Source organism: Astatotilapia calliptera, chromosome 23 (genome assembly GCF_900246225.1).
Source record: "Astatotilapia calliptera chromosome 23, fAstCal1.2, whole genome shotgun sequence".
Classification (NCBI taxonomy): Eukaryota; Metazoa; Chordata; class Actinopteri; order Cichliformes; family Cichlidae; genus Astatotilapia; species Astatotilapia calliptera.
Window position 1 is genome coordinate 38,441,561 of NC_039323.1, and position 16,242 is coordinate 38,457,802.

The 16,242-nt window shown below is 41.5% G+C and overlaps 2 protein-coding genes across 2 annotated transcripts; both read left to right on the forward strand.

The window, feature by feature from the left end:
• The first annotated feature begins 7,347 nt into the window (after nt 1–7,347).
• rpl31 (ribosomal protein L31) lies at nt 7,348–10,460 on the forward strand. Its single transcript, XM_026159958.1, has 5 exons — nt 7,348–7,473; nt 7,925–8,028; nt 9,281–9,406; nt 10,174–10,286; nt 10,371–10,460. The coding sequence occupies exons 1-5, from the start codon at nt 7,348–7,350 to the stop codon at nt 10,400–10,402; spliced, it is 501 nt and encodes a 166-aa protein (XP_026015743.1). The 3' UTR covers nt 10,403–10,460.
• Nucleotides 10,461–12,670: 2,210 nt separating this feature from the next.
• Nucleotides 12,671–15,990, forward strand: chst10 (carbohydrate sulfotransferase 10). The gene is made up of 6 exons (XM_026158768.1): nt 12,671–12,834; nt 13,305–13,448; nt 13,551–13,663; nt 13,754–13,979; nt 14,125–14,230; nt 14,398–15,990. Exons 2-6 carry the CDS (start codon nt 13,343–13,345, stop codon nt 14,948–14,950), a joined length of 1,104 nt encoding a protein of 367 aa, XP_026014553.1. The 5' UTR covers nt 12,671–12,834; nt 13,305–13,342; the 3' UTR covers nt 14,951–15,990.
• The last annotated feature ends 252 nt before the right edge of the window (nt 15,991–16,242 follow it).

Below are 16,242 nucleotides of genomic sequence, written 5' to 3' on the forward strand. Positions count from 1 at the left end.
AGTGTAACAAAATCCCAGTTCCATCATATCAGTCATGCTCTTCTGGTTATCCTTGGGTGTTGAGACTAATAACTATTAACTCTTGCCGCACTGAGTGGTCCTAATTTTGGTTAAATTTAATTGATAACCTTTTGAAGGCGATTGTTTCACACCTTTATTTAGATGTCCCAGTCCTGTTGTCTCGGGATCCATCACGCTGCCTTATCTGGGGTTAGCTGTTTTCTGGGGATGCGGGTTGAGTGGGTGAGCTCTTCAAGGAGGGGGAGTGTGCTCCCCCTGATGAGGTCTTCTAGGTAAGCTAGGTTAACCTTCTTGTGTGAGCTTTTCAAGTGCACTTTAAGGTTAGTGGGACTTTTAGTTTTATAAATGTCCCTCATGTCCCCCTGATGACCCAGTATTTCATTTTTTGCACACTGTAGTACACATTTTAGTTTTTGCTTGTAGCTCGCATACTCTACTTGCCACTCCTCTAAGTCCTGATGTTTCTTAGAGAGGGCAACAGTACCTTTAAAATTATATCACACGTGTGGGGGTGTGGCCTTGCCAATTGTTTTGCCCACCTTTTCAAAATGGCTGGCGTGCCCACAAGGATATTTCATGGAAAAAGAAAGGTAAGCTTGATATTTATATTTAAAATGTTTTGTTAAACTCAGATTTTTATTTTATTCTTTTTGCAAGTACCCCTCCTCGGTGGCGAGAAACTGTTGGTGTGGTCAAGTGGGTGCTCTAGAAACAAACGCTCAGGACAGAACAGTTATCAGTCATGTACTTCCTACAAATTTTGCATATGTTTTATTTCATATTGATCCTCTGAGTGTAATGGTACATTTTAATTTGAATTTATCCAAACTAAACACAATATTTTCTTTATTTACTTTGCTCTTGTTCTTTTGCAGTGCCACATCCTATCAAATGTCCCTGTCGATTATATTCTACATTTAATAACTTACTATTTCAAGTGAGAACCTAAATCATGTGGACCAATGTTTATTATTGCATATCTCTATTCTGAATGTGGCCAGTCATTCATAGGTATTGTTCAATTTTGGCGATTTTCCTCTATAAAATTTAATTGACTTTTTACAGTGGCCTGCTATGGTTAATAATAACATATTCCAGTCATGAGTGGTATCAAAAGTCTTCTCCACTGTAGCATTTGGCATTCCCAATAATATAACATGATACCTTAAGCAAAACACAGCTAATATAGCACAGTTTTCTTAATGCAAACATCAGTAACTCAAAATCAGCAACCACAGTGTTAAGTCTGCAGTTCATACTTATGTGAAGCTAGAGTCTCCTCCTCCAGTCTCTCTTATCCTCCTGCTCCTGAAAAAACAAAACAAAACAAAGCGAAGCATCCACCCTTCTCTTGTCGCCCGGGTGAATTGTTTATGAATTGTTTATTGGCATTTACTAATCCTAAAGTGGGTGCAGTCATTGTCTCAGTATCAAGTCAGTCAAAACTTTTAGTCGTCAGTCCATCACAGTCCATTCACATGCATACCTCCATACACATTCATACCAGATGTTGCTGATAATGGAGTCTCACGCGCAACCTATTCGAGCCTCCATCACCAGCAAGATGACGTCATCATTTTAAAGGAAAACAATTCCTTGTTGTTTTTTGGGCCGGATTGACTCGGTGCAATCCTTTTAGACTCAGAACTTCTCAGTGTTCCCTATAAGTGAATTTCTCCCAAGCCAATTACAATCATGGAGAAGCACACTTTGCAACTGTTTTTGTAAGAATATTTCATAGCGCTTTAAATTTCAATCTTTCAGGCCTTGTTTAAAGAGCTGATTGTTAAATCATGAACTCACAAAATATCAACATATCACCACCGGTGGATCACACCTCTCAGATGTTTTTTCTCCAGTGCGCTGTAACAAAAACGAAAACAGACGTAACCAGTAAAACACTAATAACAATAACATAAACTAGGGCCCGTTGCAGACATGTCCAAGCATAAAACTATCCCTCTCTCGCTTAGGAGAAAGAACACAAGCCAAAGCTCACTGATAAAATCAAGCTAGCGCTAAACAAAACCAAACAATCAACCAGAAATTCACAGGAAAATTTTGCTTCCTGCCGGGACAATATTGTGTGGGAATGAGAACCTCAGGTGCCGTAACTCCTTTTGTTCCTCCTTGAATTAAAACTCAATCACAGAAAATGCGGTACTCCGACCTAAAACTTACACTATTAATTCATCAATTTCACTCTGTGCCACTGTTCCTCATCAGGGCTGTGTGAAGCACAGCAAAGAATTCAGTCAAGGCCTTGAGCCATAAACAGACATCACGCACAGACATTGTTTTCATAACCAAACCGTTTTAGAGCTTATTCCTAAAATCTACATAAATGCCTTCTAGGTGACATATAACACATTCTAAGTAATCAATGGCTCCTCATAATAATTATGCATTGGGATGTTTGTGTGCAGCATTTTGCATATCAGCATAAGCAAAGCATTCTTCATTGCATCAGCGTGTATGTGTGTGTGCGTGTGGATCACTCTTTATTGCACAAGCGTGTGCATGTGTATGTGTGTGCATCACTTCTCAGTGAATCAACATTCCCGTGTGTGTGTGTGTGTGTGTGTGTGTGTGTGTGTGTGTGTGTGTGTGTGTGTGTGTGTGTGTTTGTGTTCATCACTTTCCTGTTCTGGTGTTCTGGGTAAACCACGGCCTGAAGCGTGCCCTGGGGTCCTGCCCCCCCCTCCTTTTTCAGTTTGTTTGCGACCATTGCTGCTGCTGCTCAAAATTCAGTCCGTCCTGGTTCTGACCCCAATTGGGGCAGTCCTTTCTCCAGTGTCGATGTTCACCGCAGGTGAAACCTGCATCTTCTTCTGTGTTTTTGTCCATTCTGAGGTGCCTTCTGTCCTCAGTTACTCCTCTTGTCTCGGTCACGCCCTTTTTCGCCACCCGATCATCCGTGTTGGTCCATCACTGTCCTGCACAGTGTGAATGCAAAGTTATCAAGGTCAGCATTCTTTCGCTCGGCCTTACTTTTCATTCGGGCTTGGCGGGCGTCTCGTCACAGCTCTGTCAGCTGACGCAGTCTGGGAATTTTCCCCCGTGTAGTGAAACGGGCCTTAGGTTTAGTGCTCTCCGTCTCGGCTGCATGAGATCACATTCCTGCAGGTCTGTTGACATTCTCAGGTCGTTGTTGTGGGTCCAGCTGTTGCAGCATTTGGTCAGTGTCACGTATGGGGGAGAGCAGGAGTCCAGTCAGCCTCGGCTTTCAGGGCCGGCAAAGCAGCCTGTAATTAAATATGTATAGAAAAAACAAAAACAAAACAAAACAAAAACAAACAAAAAACAAAAACAAACGAACAGGAAAATGTTGTTGTGTTGGCTGTGTTATTCAGAGGGGAGGCACACCGGGACCAGGCCCTGTGTCAGCCTTCTCTCCCCCTTTTTTTTGTTTTTTCTCTCCCGATATAATCAACTCCTAACCCACCAAGTTGACAGGACAACACAAGTACATATTAAAATTCTTAAGATCATGTTTAAAAACCCAAAAAGGAACTTTCTTTCATTCAGTAATCACTTTTATTAATCAATCAACAGAAAACATGTCACAATTTGAATCTTTTAACCACTAAATTTGTTGTGTCTTGCCTGGTTGGTTAGACCAGTGTTCCTTTTTTTTTTTTTTTAGTTAAATTGTTGTCCTGCAACCCAGAGGGTTTCTTTGTCAGTAATGTATAGACTTCATCATTTAAGTATGTTAATTTTTCTTTAACCTTGCTGGAAAATCTTCACGTGTTCATGAGTGTAAGCTGTTCCTTCATTGCGTGTATGTGCATTTGTATAAAAGCAGGTTAATTTTATCTTTTCTCAAACTACGCGTTACCTTAAAAGGAGCCTTTCTCTCAGATTTCTCTGCTTGTGTGTGTTTTTGTTTCACCTTTTTGTTGTGATGCTCCGGACGCCTTCCCAACCTCCACAAGTCTGTTGGCCCCAGTTTTATGTGTTAAAACTTCTCTTAATTTCTCCTCTAATTCTCTCCTCGCTGCTGTCTTTTTCACAGCTGCTGATTCGTGCTGGGTGTGGTTCCCATTACCTATAATTTTGCTTCGGCCGCTGTGCTTGTGGGGGCAGTTGGTCCAGGTCCGCAGCTTCCTGTATTAACACACTAAGAGATTTATTTAATTTCATTTTCATCACTGTTAAACAGATACGCAGGCAACACGCCTACCTTGACAGCGTAAACTGTACGCCAGTCTCCCAACACATTCCTCTCTGTACTCCTCCATAATTCTCCACTGCACACCTCTTACTATCTCTCCTTTTTATTTTTATTACACCACAGAGTAATACACCCAATTATGCCCATCTATCTCTATGTGGCTCCAAATTCCCTCTTTATTTTAATTTCACACTCGTCAGGGGACAGGCACACAACAATTTCAACCACTGAAACGAGGAATTCAACCTTTTTATATTTCTTTACTAATCTAGACTCAACGTTTGTTCGCAAAAATGTGTCTTGTTCTAGTCCGGAATAAATGAGAACCCGTGATTACACGGCCGTTCCAGTGTTATATCCGTAGCTATGCGGGGGCCCTCACCTCCCCAAGTCACCACCTCGGCACCCGGACGCCGCCGGTCCTGGCCAAGCGTCCCTGGACAGGAGGGTCGCCACTCCTAGGGCAAAGGTCCACAGGTACACTAGGCATCAACGTTTGATCCTAAAAATGTGTCTTTGCTCTAATGTCCTCCTAATCAAACACATTAACCGTCACTGTCACTGTGTTCACGCTTCACACTCCACACAAAACACACTCAGAGCGCGCCTCACTCACACTCTCACTCAGTGCGCGCTTCACCCACAAGACAGCACCCAGAGCGCGCCTCGCAGCTTCACACACACTCTCACCCAGAGCGCGCTTTGACAGCTTCACACACAACACTTTTCCTCAGCGGGAATTTTACACAGAAACCTCTGAGCTCAACTATTAGATCTTCTTAAAGCACACTGCACCATAGACCAAAATACCCTTTTCTCTGCGATTATGACCGCCACCACGGGGCAAAGTCGCATCATAAACGTGATGCTTGCATCCCCGAAGTTATACCTGACATCATAAACCAGGTGTTGCTCTGTACTTAATTTTTACTTTGTATTATGGCCGCAGCCCTTTATACTCGACTGACGCCACAAACCACCGTCAAAACCTCTCTCAAATGTACTAAAATTAGCACCAACCACTACTGCACTTCACGGCCGCACCACCGGAACACGCCGTATCATAAACCAAACCTACGGACGTGTTTCGCTCTCGCGTTGCCAGCGTCCAACTGCACCGTGAAGCCAGTATCTGCTTGTCCTTAAATCAACTTCTATTTCATAGCCGGCAAAAGCCAGGACGTCACTGACACCATAAACAAAATAAACAAACCTCGACTTCAATGTACTGAACTTATGGCCGCGTCTTCAGAAGAAATTCTAACGTATTATTGCTACAGAAGCCAGTATTAGACAAAATTAAATGTGGAAGGTAAAGTGGCTGCAACTAGCTCAACGTAGTATCTTATTAGTTTCTCGGTAGAAGCAGTTTACTGCAACTAGCTCAACGTAGTATCTTATTAGTTTCTCGGTAGAAGCAGTTTATTTAACACACTGGAATTCAGCCTCAACTTATGTTGTTAGTATCTTGCGCCAAAAACCAGACACCGACAAATTTACTGTGAAAATACATGTGACTCAGTGAACAGATTAATTTGGAAAGCCCAATATGCACATTTGGTATTTATAATACAACAGGCTGTGCTTACCTTTTTATATTTGGACCGGTCCTCTGTTCACCTCGCCTCACGATCTCACCAAAGGCCAAATCTACACCTCCTCAGCACACCAAAGATCCGGGTCACACGGCACCAAGTTGTTGTAAACACGCAGTTCTTTGAATCTTTGGGCTGAAGGAGGGACAATACTCGGTGTATAAATGCTCAATCAACAATCATTTATTTGCATACAATTCAACAATAAGAGCATTAGAACGTCCGGACGGGAGAGATGCTACCAGAGGGTCAGGCACATGTCTCAAAATGGTGACGGGTTGCTCAGCTTTTTATAGTCTCTAGTGGCCCCCAGCTAGTCGTAAAAGCCAAAACATCACATTTTTTCTCTGTTACAGCGCCTAAGTTATGACCTCGGCAGTTGTTTCTCTGCTTTCTGTAAGGTGGGGGTGTGGAATGTGGTCTGTCTATCTCCCCTGTCTTAGACACAGAGTCTCCTGCTTACAACCTTCTCTTCATGATTCAACAATTAAGCATGTCAAGAAAACAGTGTAACACATTCCCAGCAGATCAAGGATACAGAGTGATGCACATTTATCTAATGAACTAATATGTGAATATGTTCTGTTAACTCAAAAGTATAATGAGAACTAAACTACATACAGATCACACACTCTATTTTAAAGGGTATAATATGATCTACAACAATATCCTAATTCAACTATTTTGATTACATCTATAAGGTAACATATAATAACAGAATAATATCACAGTCACAAACATCAAAAATTATATAAAAGGTATACACTTAAAACAATTATCAACATACAAGGAATATATACAGAAAGAAACAGTTGGGAGTATGATTACAAACAAATATTAATGGTAAAGCGACTGATACTTGCACGTTTCTACTAAACACTGAAAGGACTTGTCATAGTTATCCACGTACATATTTTCTACACCTGTGCTTTCAGTGTTAAATTCACACTTCAATTTTGAAGAACCCGTAATTCAATGCCCAAGGGCACTTAAGCATGCAGACTGGAGCAGCCAGGGATCAATCCACCAACCTTCTGATTGGGCAATGACCGGTCACCGGCTCTACTTCCTGAGCCACCTCGGGAATACTATATGGTAGCTAATACATATGTGAACAGTAGTGCAAATAGGTTGAGAGTGAAATAATAATTTACCGGCAAAAGTGATGACAGAAAAAGTATTAGAGTTAATGTGGTAAGGAACAGTTAGAATATTATAAGAACACCGTGTTGTGCGTTTGCTTTAAAATGTATTGAAAAACATAACATGTATTAAAATTTTCTTGAAATGCACTCAAAACACGACCGATTGAAATGTAGAAACGTTCTAATAGAAACGTATTGTAATAATAGCTGACAAAGTTACAGGACTCTTACAGTGGAGTTTCCAGTGATAAGTAAGGAGCTATTCATATCAATGATTAATACTTTTGCTAATATGATGCGAATCGTAGATATCTTTAATAAGAACTGTTAGTCATTACTCGACAGAAGACAAATGTTACAGCCAACAATTTCCATAAAAGCTACTTCTTTAAAGTTATACGGATTTTTCATGCTAGGAACCATTAGCTCTACGTTTGTTGTTAACGGGCCTCATTCGAAACGGACCGGCTTCCTTTACCCACAACCCTCCACCTTAGCTCAGTCCTTCCGACTTCCGCCTCAGCTAAGAGCCGAGGTGAGTAATTTTTTCAGAAACTATAATTCTACAATCCAGCACCATCCTATGCTATTAAAGCCACAGAAACGTTCATCCATCGTGTAATAATGTTTATTAGTACTGTATTTGCTGTTATGTGACCATTTTGATGTTGCTGAATGTTTGTAAAGACACTTTAAAGCGACGAAGGAGAAGCACTGGAGCGGTTTCTAGCTGCATGGCTGTCCATGTTCTCCACACACTGCTGGAGTGTTTGTCACTCAGAGCTCAAACATAATACCAGCACTACAGTTATTCTTGTAACGTTTATGTCATTAATTTTCTTATTTAAGCTACATGTTGGCTTGAGTAAGTAACGCTAGCGCGAGCTGTATGCTAGCGTCAGGCTTTTCTTCGGGTGTCGAGCTTAAGTTGTGTTGAAAGCGGACTCAAACTTAAGTATGCGTGTCTTTTCCCCCCTTCTTTCTAGATGGCCCCAACAAAGAAAGGAGAGAAAAAGAAGGGGCGTTCAGCCATCAACGAGGTGGTGACCAGAGAGTACACCATCAATGTCCACAAGCGCATCCATGGAGTGTAAGTACTGCTGGTGTTATGCCAAAAAACGATTTCCGATATATCTGTTTGTATGTTTAAAATATTTGCTTATGGTGGTAGGCTGTATAAAGCTGCATTAAAGAAGGGGGTCATACAATAAATAAAGAAATTACCTTACTCTTTTATGAAGCCAGGCCTTTTGGGCCACTGAAAACAACTTTATAGATCTGTTATGTTGTATTTGTTGCAGTTTCTGCAGTCCTCTTGGTCACATCTGTTGAAAAAGACACTTTTAATCTCAATGAGAGTTTTTACCCAGATCAACAACGGATACCTAAAAATCACTTTGCCAAAAAGCTGATCTGCTTCTATCTTGTGACAGGAATATTGTTCCTGGCTCAAAATGACTTTTATTGTTAATGATATAATGTTAGAAAGCTCAGTAAGTTATTAACAACAGTTTAAATACCGATTGAAGATTAGATTAAAATATATTAAAGCGACTGCAGTGTGGCTTTGTTGTGTGAGACGGCTGTGCACATGAGCACATTTTGTTTGGATGCACTAAAAGCAATCAGTCCTTTAACTTATTTTACATAAATCTGAGCATTTTAGTAATTCATGAAATGTGTTATATAAGAGAAGACAGAAGGATCAACGTTAGAAATTCAAATTATATTGGGTCCCCTTGTTTTCCTGAGCACACAATAAAGCAGCGCACATAAAAACGAGTAATGCCTCTCTATTAAAAAACAAAATGACATAAAAGCTAGAGACAAAGGTAGTTCAGTGAATAGACAGTGCTTCTGAGTGCTAATCTACAGTGAAAGGGAGAAAATGATCAATGAAAGAATTTCATTTTTGAAAAAAAAACTTCCACAAACCAAAATACCCTTTACCTGTTAATCTTGTCTGAGAAATGACAGATCCTTCAGCCACAAAGAAAAAGGGGACATGAGGATTGGGTGAATTTGAGTATTTTGTGCTCTACAGAAGATAACATCAGGGGAACGGACGGATCTTCAAATTCCAAATTAAAGTGTCTGATTTGTTTGATGAAAATCATTTAAAAAATAATAATAATCACACTAACACTTGGACAGCCTGGGTCATTTTTAAATTATTTTACCTAGAATAGGTCTAATAGGAATAAGTCACATACATTTAATTTGTCAGTGACTGTTATCTGTCGCTCAGTGCTGCTGTTCACCCAGTGTTGGCATGCTGAGAAATACTAATCAGGCTCTTTTCTGTTGTATTCATATTAAAGTTGTCCCTTTTTCATTTGCAGGAGCTTCAAGAAGCGTGCTCCCCGCGCCATCAAGGAGATCCGCAAGTTCGCAGTGAAGGAAATGGGAACTCCTGATGTCCGCATTGACACTCGTCTCAACAAGGCAGTGTGGAGTAAGGGTGTGAGGTGAGCTGGTGCCCTCTTCAGATTTCAGCAGCTTCACCCTATTTGCTTTTATGGGTGGTTTGCACTGTGTCCGTGTTTATTCTTACCTTAAAGTCATTTTTTACTTTCCTGCGTATTTATATGAAGGGTTAAAGTGTGCAGTACTGGCTGTCAGTAAGCTCCTGTCACCACAGTGACTTTAGGAACTGCTATATGTCAGCGTGTGCTTTAACAAGTTAGGTTTGTACAAAAAAAAACAAAGAAAGCTGTAAGAAACATTCAATTAAAATTCTATGCTCAGGTGTGCTGTTGCCATTTTTCAGTCTTTTTTTTTTTTTTTTTTACTGGTTAGTTGAACTAGTGGAGGTGTTGGTCAGCCTTCTGTGTGCACACAACTGAGATTTATTGGACATAGAGCAAAAGTTGTGCTTAGAAATACAAGATTGTCGGGGAACTTGTTGATGGCTCCATTGCTTTCAGCTATTTGTGATTCACTTACGTCTATGTGGGAAAAATCGAATTTACCATATTTCTGTCTGTGCTGAAAGTAGGATATCTGAAGGTTTTCTAGTCTGTTTCTCAGCATATGAACAGAAGAAGAGAGGGGAGGTGTTTTTCACTGTTGTGGTTTGCTGTCATTTAATATCTCGATGCATTGCTTAAGATTACACAGGAATTAAAACTGCATGAAATAAGAGTGGCAACATCCTGTGACTGTAGCAGTTAGTAATGTCCCAGCTAATCATTTAGCTTCCTGGTGTTCTTATGTGTGCGTGCGTGTGTCACAGGAACGTCCCGTACAGGATACGCGTACGGCTGTCCAGGAAGCGTAACGAGGACGAGGATTCCCCCAACAAACTGTACACCCTGGTCACATACGTTCCTGTCACCACATGCAAAGGTAAGCATGTTTCTCACTCACTCTCAGGTACCCGTGGAAGTAATGATGACATTTTCTTAATCGTGTCCTCTCTTTTCCCCACAGGTCTGCAGACAGTCAATGTTGATGAAAACTAAAAGTTGTCTCCAAGTCGAATAAATGGAAATAAAAGGACATCTAGTGTTTCCTCTTGCATTTCTTTCTTTTGTCTTTTTTTTTTTTTTTTTTTTGCTCATAACTGAAGGTTTGATTTGAGATTTGTTATGGATTAACGATGATAATTTTAGGCTAGCAAAACAGTCAAAGTTTGCAAAAATTAAATGAATCTTTACCCTGTTAATATAACTATTTATAATTAGATGTTTTTAACCTCCTAGGACCTGGTGTCCACATAGGTGGACGTCACATTTTGGGTTGTCTAGACCAGAATACTAAATTTTGCTCTACGAGGGCTCGATATCCACTTGCGAGGACATTATATATATGTGCATCTCATTTTTGTCACAAACAAAAATCGGTAAAAAAAAAAATCTGTCAATTCTTTGTTTTTTACACTCATCAGTGTCCCAATATGCCCCCAAATCAAAGAGAAATTAAAAATGCATGCCATGAAATAGTTTGGGTCTTAGGAGATTAAGTATAAGTAAGAACTGTCTTTGGGGTTTGATGCCCTCTGTTTTCAAGTAAAGCAAAATTACTTTACTATTATTTGGTTTTTTAGATAGTAAAGCTCCTGATTGGTCATTGAACGCTACCACTATGACAATACAGTGCTGATAGTTTATAGGGGGAAAAAACGGCTGGATTTATTGGAGCGTGCTGGGTGGTGTTTATTAAGAATATTGTTATGATATTTAATGGAAAATGAATTAGGTGTTCAATTTCTCTGAACAATGGAGTCCACCTGCTTGATGGAGTGGAATATATTTGATTTAATTCGAATGTAGAGATATCAACAAAGTAAACCAAGTCGTCTCTTGAGGACGGTTCTTTTGACAGCTCCCTTTGGACTTCACAACAGCAGATTATCTGCCTCCATCTCACCTTATCTTCATGTCCTTCATTACATCCCTGAACCTCTGTGCACTTTCTCTTTTCCACCTGCGTGGCAGCTCCACATTCAACATCCTTTGTTTGGACAGGCGCACAGAAGGGATCGTGGATATATGGAACAATCTCAGTCTAGTCTCTCTTTGTCTCCAAACTGCTCAGTCTGAGCTTTGCCTCTGATGTAATCACTAGGGGTGGGTTTTGATTATCGATTAAAACTGATTCTGGCTTGGATAACGTAATAACATTCATTAAAATCCTGAATCGATTTTTAAATATAAATTTATTTTGCCCAAAACGCCAGAATTTCTACAACCACCAAACAGCTAAAACAGTAAATGAGTGCACAAAACGCGGACCCGACGCATCCGAATCGGTGAGAATCCGCGGCCTTTCTCACCCGACGGCACATATGCGGACACGGTCATTCCGCCTAAGAATGACCGTCGGGGCTCACTGATTTCGAAGCGTTTGTGGCAGAATTATTGGAACAAGTCTGCCAGAGATCAGTAATATCTTCCCCACTCGCTGTCTGAGGAGGGTGCACAGTATCCTGCGGGACCAACATCACCCTGCGCGCCACCTTTTCCATCTGCTGCCCTCAGGGAGAAGGTACAGGTCTATACAGGCCAGAACATCCAGACTGGCCAACAGCCTGTATCCACAGGCTGTGAGGCTCCTGAACTCTCTGCCCCCCTCTCACGGACAATAACCATATCCAACTTCTTAATAGCAATGAACTGGTCTGCATTGGTGCATCATATCTTTATTCTCTTCCCCCTCCTGCCCCCCCCCCCCCCCCCTCTTTCTTAAATAGATAACTATCATATCTGATATCATATCTCACAGTACAATAATATTGAATGGGTGCATTGTTGTATTTTGTCATGTTTCTCAGGTCTTTGTCTGAATTTCTACGAACATTATTGCTAAGGATTGTCTTATTGCATTGGAGTCACACTGGGTTAAATATGTACACTTGGGTTTTAAGGGGTATTTATTATTTTCTTCTTTTTTTTGGGTTGTATGGAAGCCCCAAACGCAATTTCATTGTTCTTGACAATGACAATAAATAAATAAATACTAAAATAAATACTAAAAATACTGATTCTGGTCATTACCAATGTAAACTGTAGCCTCTTCATCTCTGCTACCTCCAAGGACCTGTTCCTCTATATTTGATATAACAGGTGGTTCTGAAACTATGGAGCATGGACAACCTGGGGAAAAATAATGTAATTAACCTAAAAAAAATATATATATATATATATATATATTAATAAGAGTTTGTTTATGCTCTCGCGTCATTATATAAATTAAAATGTGGTGTTTCGGGTGTGCTCACGTCAGATCATCATGGCAGCGCTGCCATGCTGCCGCTAAGGGGAGCTCCATTATTTTGTCAGCAGTTGGACGTGGAGAGGACTGGACGCATCAGCGGAGACGTTTCTATGGGATCGTCTAACGGGTTCTCTGGAGTTTGTGCAGCTGCGAAGTAGAACTACAACTTATCAAAAAGGTAAAGCTACGAGGCTGATTTCGATTTTGGGCCGTGTGTGTGTCTGTGCGGTGAGATTTAAACTGGTCTAGCCGAGAAAACAAACGAGCACGATTTAAGTTGTCTGCTTCATGTCTGGGAGGGACAGATGTGGCTAGCTGGTTAGCTAGCTGACCAGTTAGCTAGCTGCCTGAAAGCACCACTATTTAGATGAGCTGACACAGAGGCTGAGAGCATTGCCGTTAGTTTTTCTCCGTACACGGTCGCTAGCCCTGAGCTGTGTAGTTATCACTTGTCTTGAATCGTTATGTAGGATAGCTCACCGTTAAGACATACGATTTAACAGGTTAGTTTTAGCGCCAGTCAAGTCCTATCTCCATTACCTGTGTGTGTGTGTGTGTGTGTGTGTGTGTGTGTGTGTGTGTGTGTGTGTGTGTGTGTGTGTGTGTGTGTGTGTGCGTGTGTGTGTGTGTGCGTGCGCGCTCGCTCAGGTGGGAGCGTCGCTCGCTGTTTCCATGGCCGTCGGCTGATGTGCGAAGCGATGCGGCACTACTGGCTGCTCATCGGGGCTTGCGGCTGGGTGCTGCTAATCCTGATGTTTCTCAGCAAGTTCATCAGCTTCAGAGCTGTTGATGGTAAGCCACTGGACCTGTTACGGTGATAGCTACAGGCAGGAAATCCCAGGAGGGGGGATTGTGATCAGTCCCATTTGATTTATGTGTTTGTTTGTTTTTTAGATTACGGAGAGAGAGCTGGAAGTCAGAGCGGGACAGTACCAGGCACTAAGGTGGTGGTCAAACCCATTGGGATGTCCAGCCCTGAAAAGCAATCTCCAAAGTCATCAGATCAGGTGACTATTTACTGATTGCTAATTATAACTAATCCATGCCATTGGCCTTTTCTCTCCTCTACATAACTCTAAGTTGTGTATGTTTCTCAGCCTACAGCAGTACCCACAGTGGCAGATTGGCAGTCAGTCGCCCAGAAGCGAATCGAGCTGCTCTCGACAGTGTGTAAGAACAGCAGCCTGAGAAATCTGACACACGTCTCCATCAGCAAATTTGTCCTCGACCGGATCTTTGTCTGTGACAAACACAAGATCCTGTTCTGCCAGACGCCTAAAGTGGGTAATACACAGTGGAAGAAGGTCCTCATTGTACTCAATGGTAAGTATGGACAGGACGGAGGTAAAAGCAGTGCTGTTCTTTTTAATTTCATGCCTATTTGTTGAAGTAGTTAATTTAGATGAGGAATTATTATTATTATTATTATTATTATTATTATTATTATTATTGTTGTTGTTGTTTGCAGGGGCTTTCCAGACTGTGGAGGAGATCCCAGAAAACCTTGTTCATGACCATGAGAAAAATGGCCTCCCTCGCTTGTCGTCCCTCACTCAGCAGGAAATAAATCACAGGTGTGCTCGTAGTTACATTGATAAATGTGGACTTATCTGGTTGAAGTAGTCAAATGTACTTCCTTAAATCAAAAAGCAAAAATGAAGCAGCGCTGCTTCTTCTGAAAGATGCTGGCACATAGTGTTTGCGGCTTACGCTAACGTTTATCTGCCTCGTACCTCAACAGATTAGACACCTATTTCAAGTTCTTCATTGTGAGGGATCCCTTCGAGCGCCTGATCTCTGCATTCAAGGACAAGTTTGTGAAGAACCCCCGCTTCGAGCCGTGGTACAAGCACGACATAGCTCCGGCCATTATATGGAAATATCGCAAGATTCACCGCAACAATGACCTCGTCGCCTCCGGTCTCCACTTCGAAGACTTTGTTCGCTACCTCGGCGATATGGAAGGCCACCGGCGTATGGACCGGCAGTTTGGCGAGCACATCATCCACTGGGTGACGTACGCAGAGCTGTGTGCGCCATGCAAAATAAACTACAGCGTGGTCGGCCACCACGAGACGCTGGAACAGGATGCCCCGTACATCCTCAAAGCGGCAGGCATCGACACACTGGTGACCTACCCTGCCATTCCTCCAGGCATCACACGCTATAACAGGACCAAGGTGGAGCACTACTTCTCAGGCATCAGCAAGCGAGACGTCAAGCGCCTCTACGCACGCTATCAGGGCGATTTCCATCTGTTCGGCTACCCAAGCCCAGACTTTCTACTGAACTAAGGCAATTAACACCGACTAAAAGACATGTTTGTTTTTTAAATATATAAACCAGCTTTGATTTGCTGCGAGTGAGTTGGACTGTAATTAACAGTCAATTCTTTCTCATGAATGCAAACTGCTGCCTAATATTAAGACGTTTAACAGCGTGTTTGTGCAGATAGAAAATGTAACCGATGAGCAAACATAGGTGCAGGATGGGGTGTGAGAAGTCGCCATAATGACACTGAGCAGTGAATAACCACAGATTCTATTAGGTTTTTGTTGGTGATGCTGAGGGGGAGCGTCAGCATCAAGGTCAAATGTATGGTACACATCAAGTGGAGAACACGTTTGTAATATTTATGATTAATTTGTTCTCTGTAATTTTTTTTATATGTAATGCCAGGGATGCAGGACGGTAAACCCTGTAACGTAGCTGTTATGTATGGATCGCCTGTTTCATTAATGGATGTTGCCATATGCTTCAGACAGCATCCTTTTCAGTACCTCTTCCTGTAATGCCAGATACAGGCGCAGTAGACCGCGTGTGTCCGGGAGCACAAAGATGTGAATATAAATCAAATGATGAGACAGTCGTGTTCTCGTGGATTTCAGAATTTCCTTTTTTACATTTTGAAAGCTTTTTTGTTTAAACGCTTGGTTTCTCACATATCATAATGTGGAATCAAAATGAAGCCCTGGACTGTGTTGTGCCAACTACTCCAGTTTTTCAGCCTTTACATTACACCTGATGTATATTTAGCTGTTAATGCTTTCGGGTCGTTGAAGGAAACTGGCACTGGATTTTTAAAAAGGCTATTTTTTTCAATTAGAAATGTACTATGTAAATGTCCTTGTCTTTGGAATTCAACATTTCTATTATGTGTTGCTATTTATAATATTATTAACCCGCCGAGTAGTGGCACAAGAGGTGTCCCAGTTGTAAAAAAACAAACAAACACTGCTGCGTCTCTGCAACCTCTGGGTGACCTTTTGGACAGGTGGTTGTGTTACAAAGACGACATGGCTTGTAATAAACTTGCTGGTCAGTTGTGTGTTTCTATGTTTGTTTTCTTAAATATTGCTCAGGTGTGCATTTTACTATTATAATAGCTGATTATTTTGGGGGGGGGGTCACCACAAGCTGATCCACTCCCTCCATCTCATCAACCCTGTTCATCTCCTCCTTCGCTGCATCCCTGAATCTTCTCTCCTGCTCTGAAGCTGATGTTGCTGCAATAATGTCAAACATCCACAGGGGGGGCAGCAGTGTATTTAAAAGTGAGTGCTTGGTGAAAGAAGCCACAAACCTC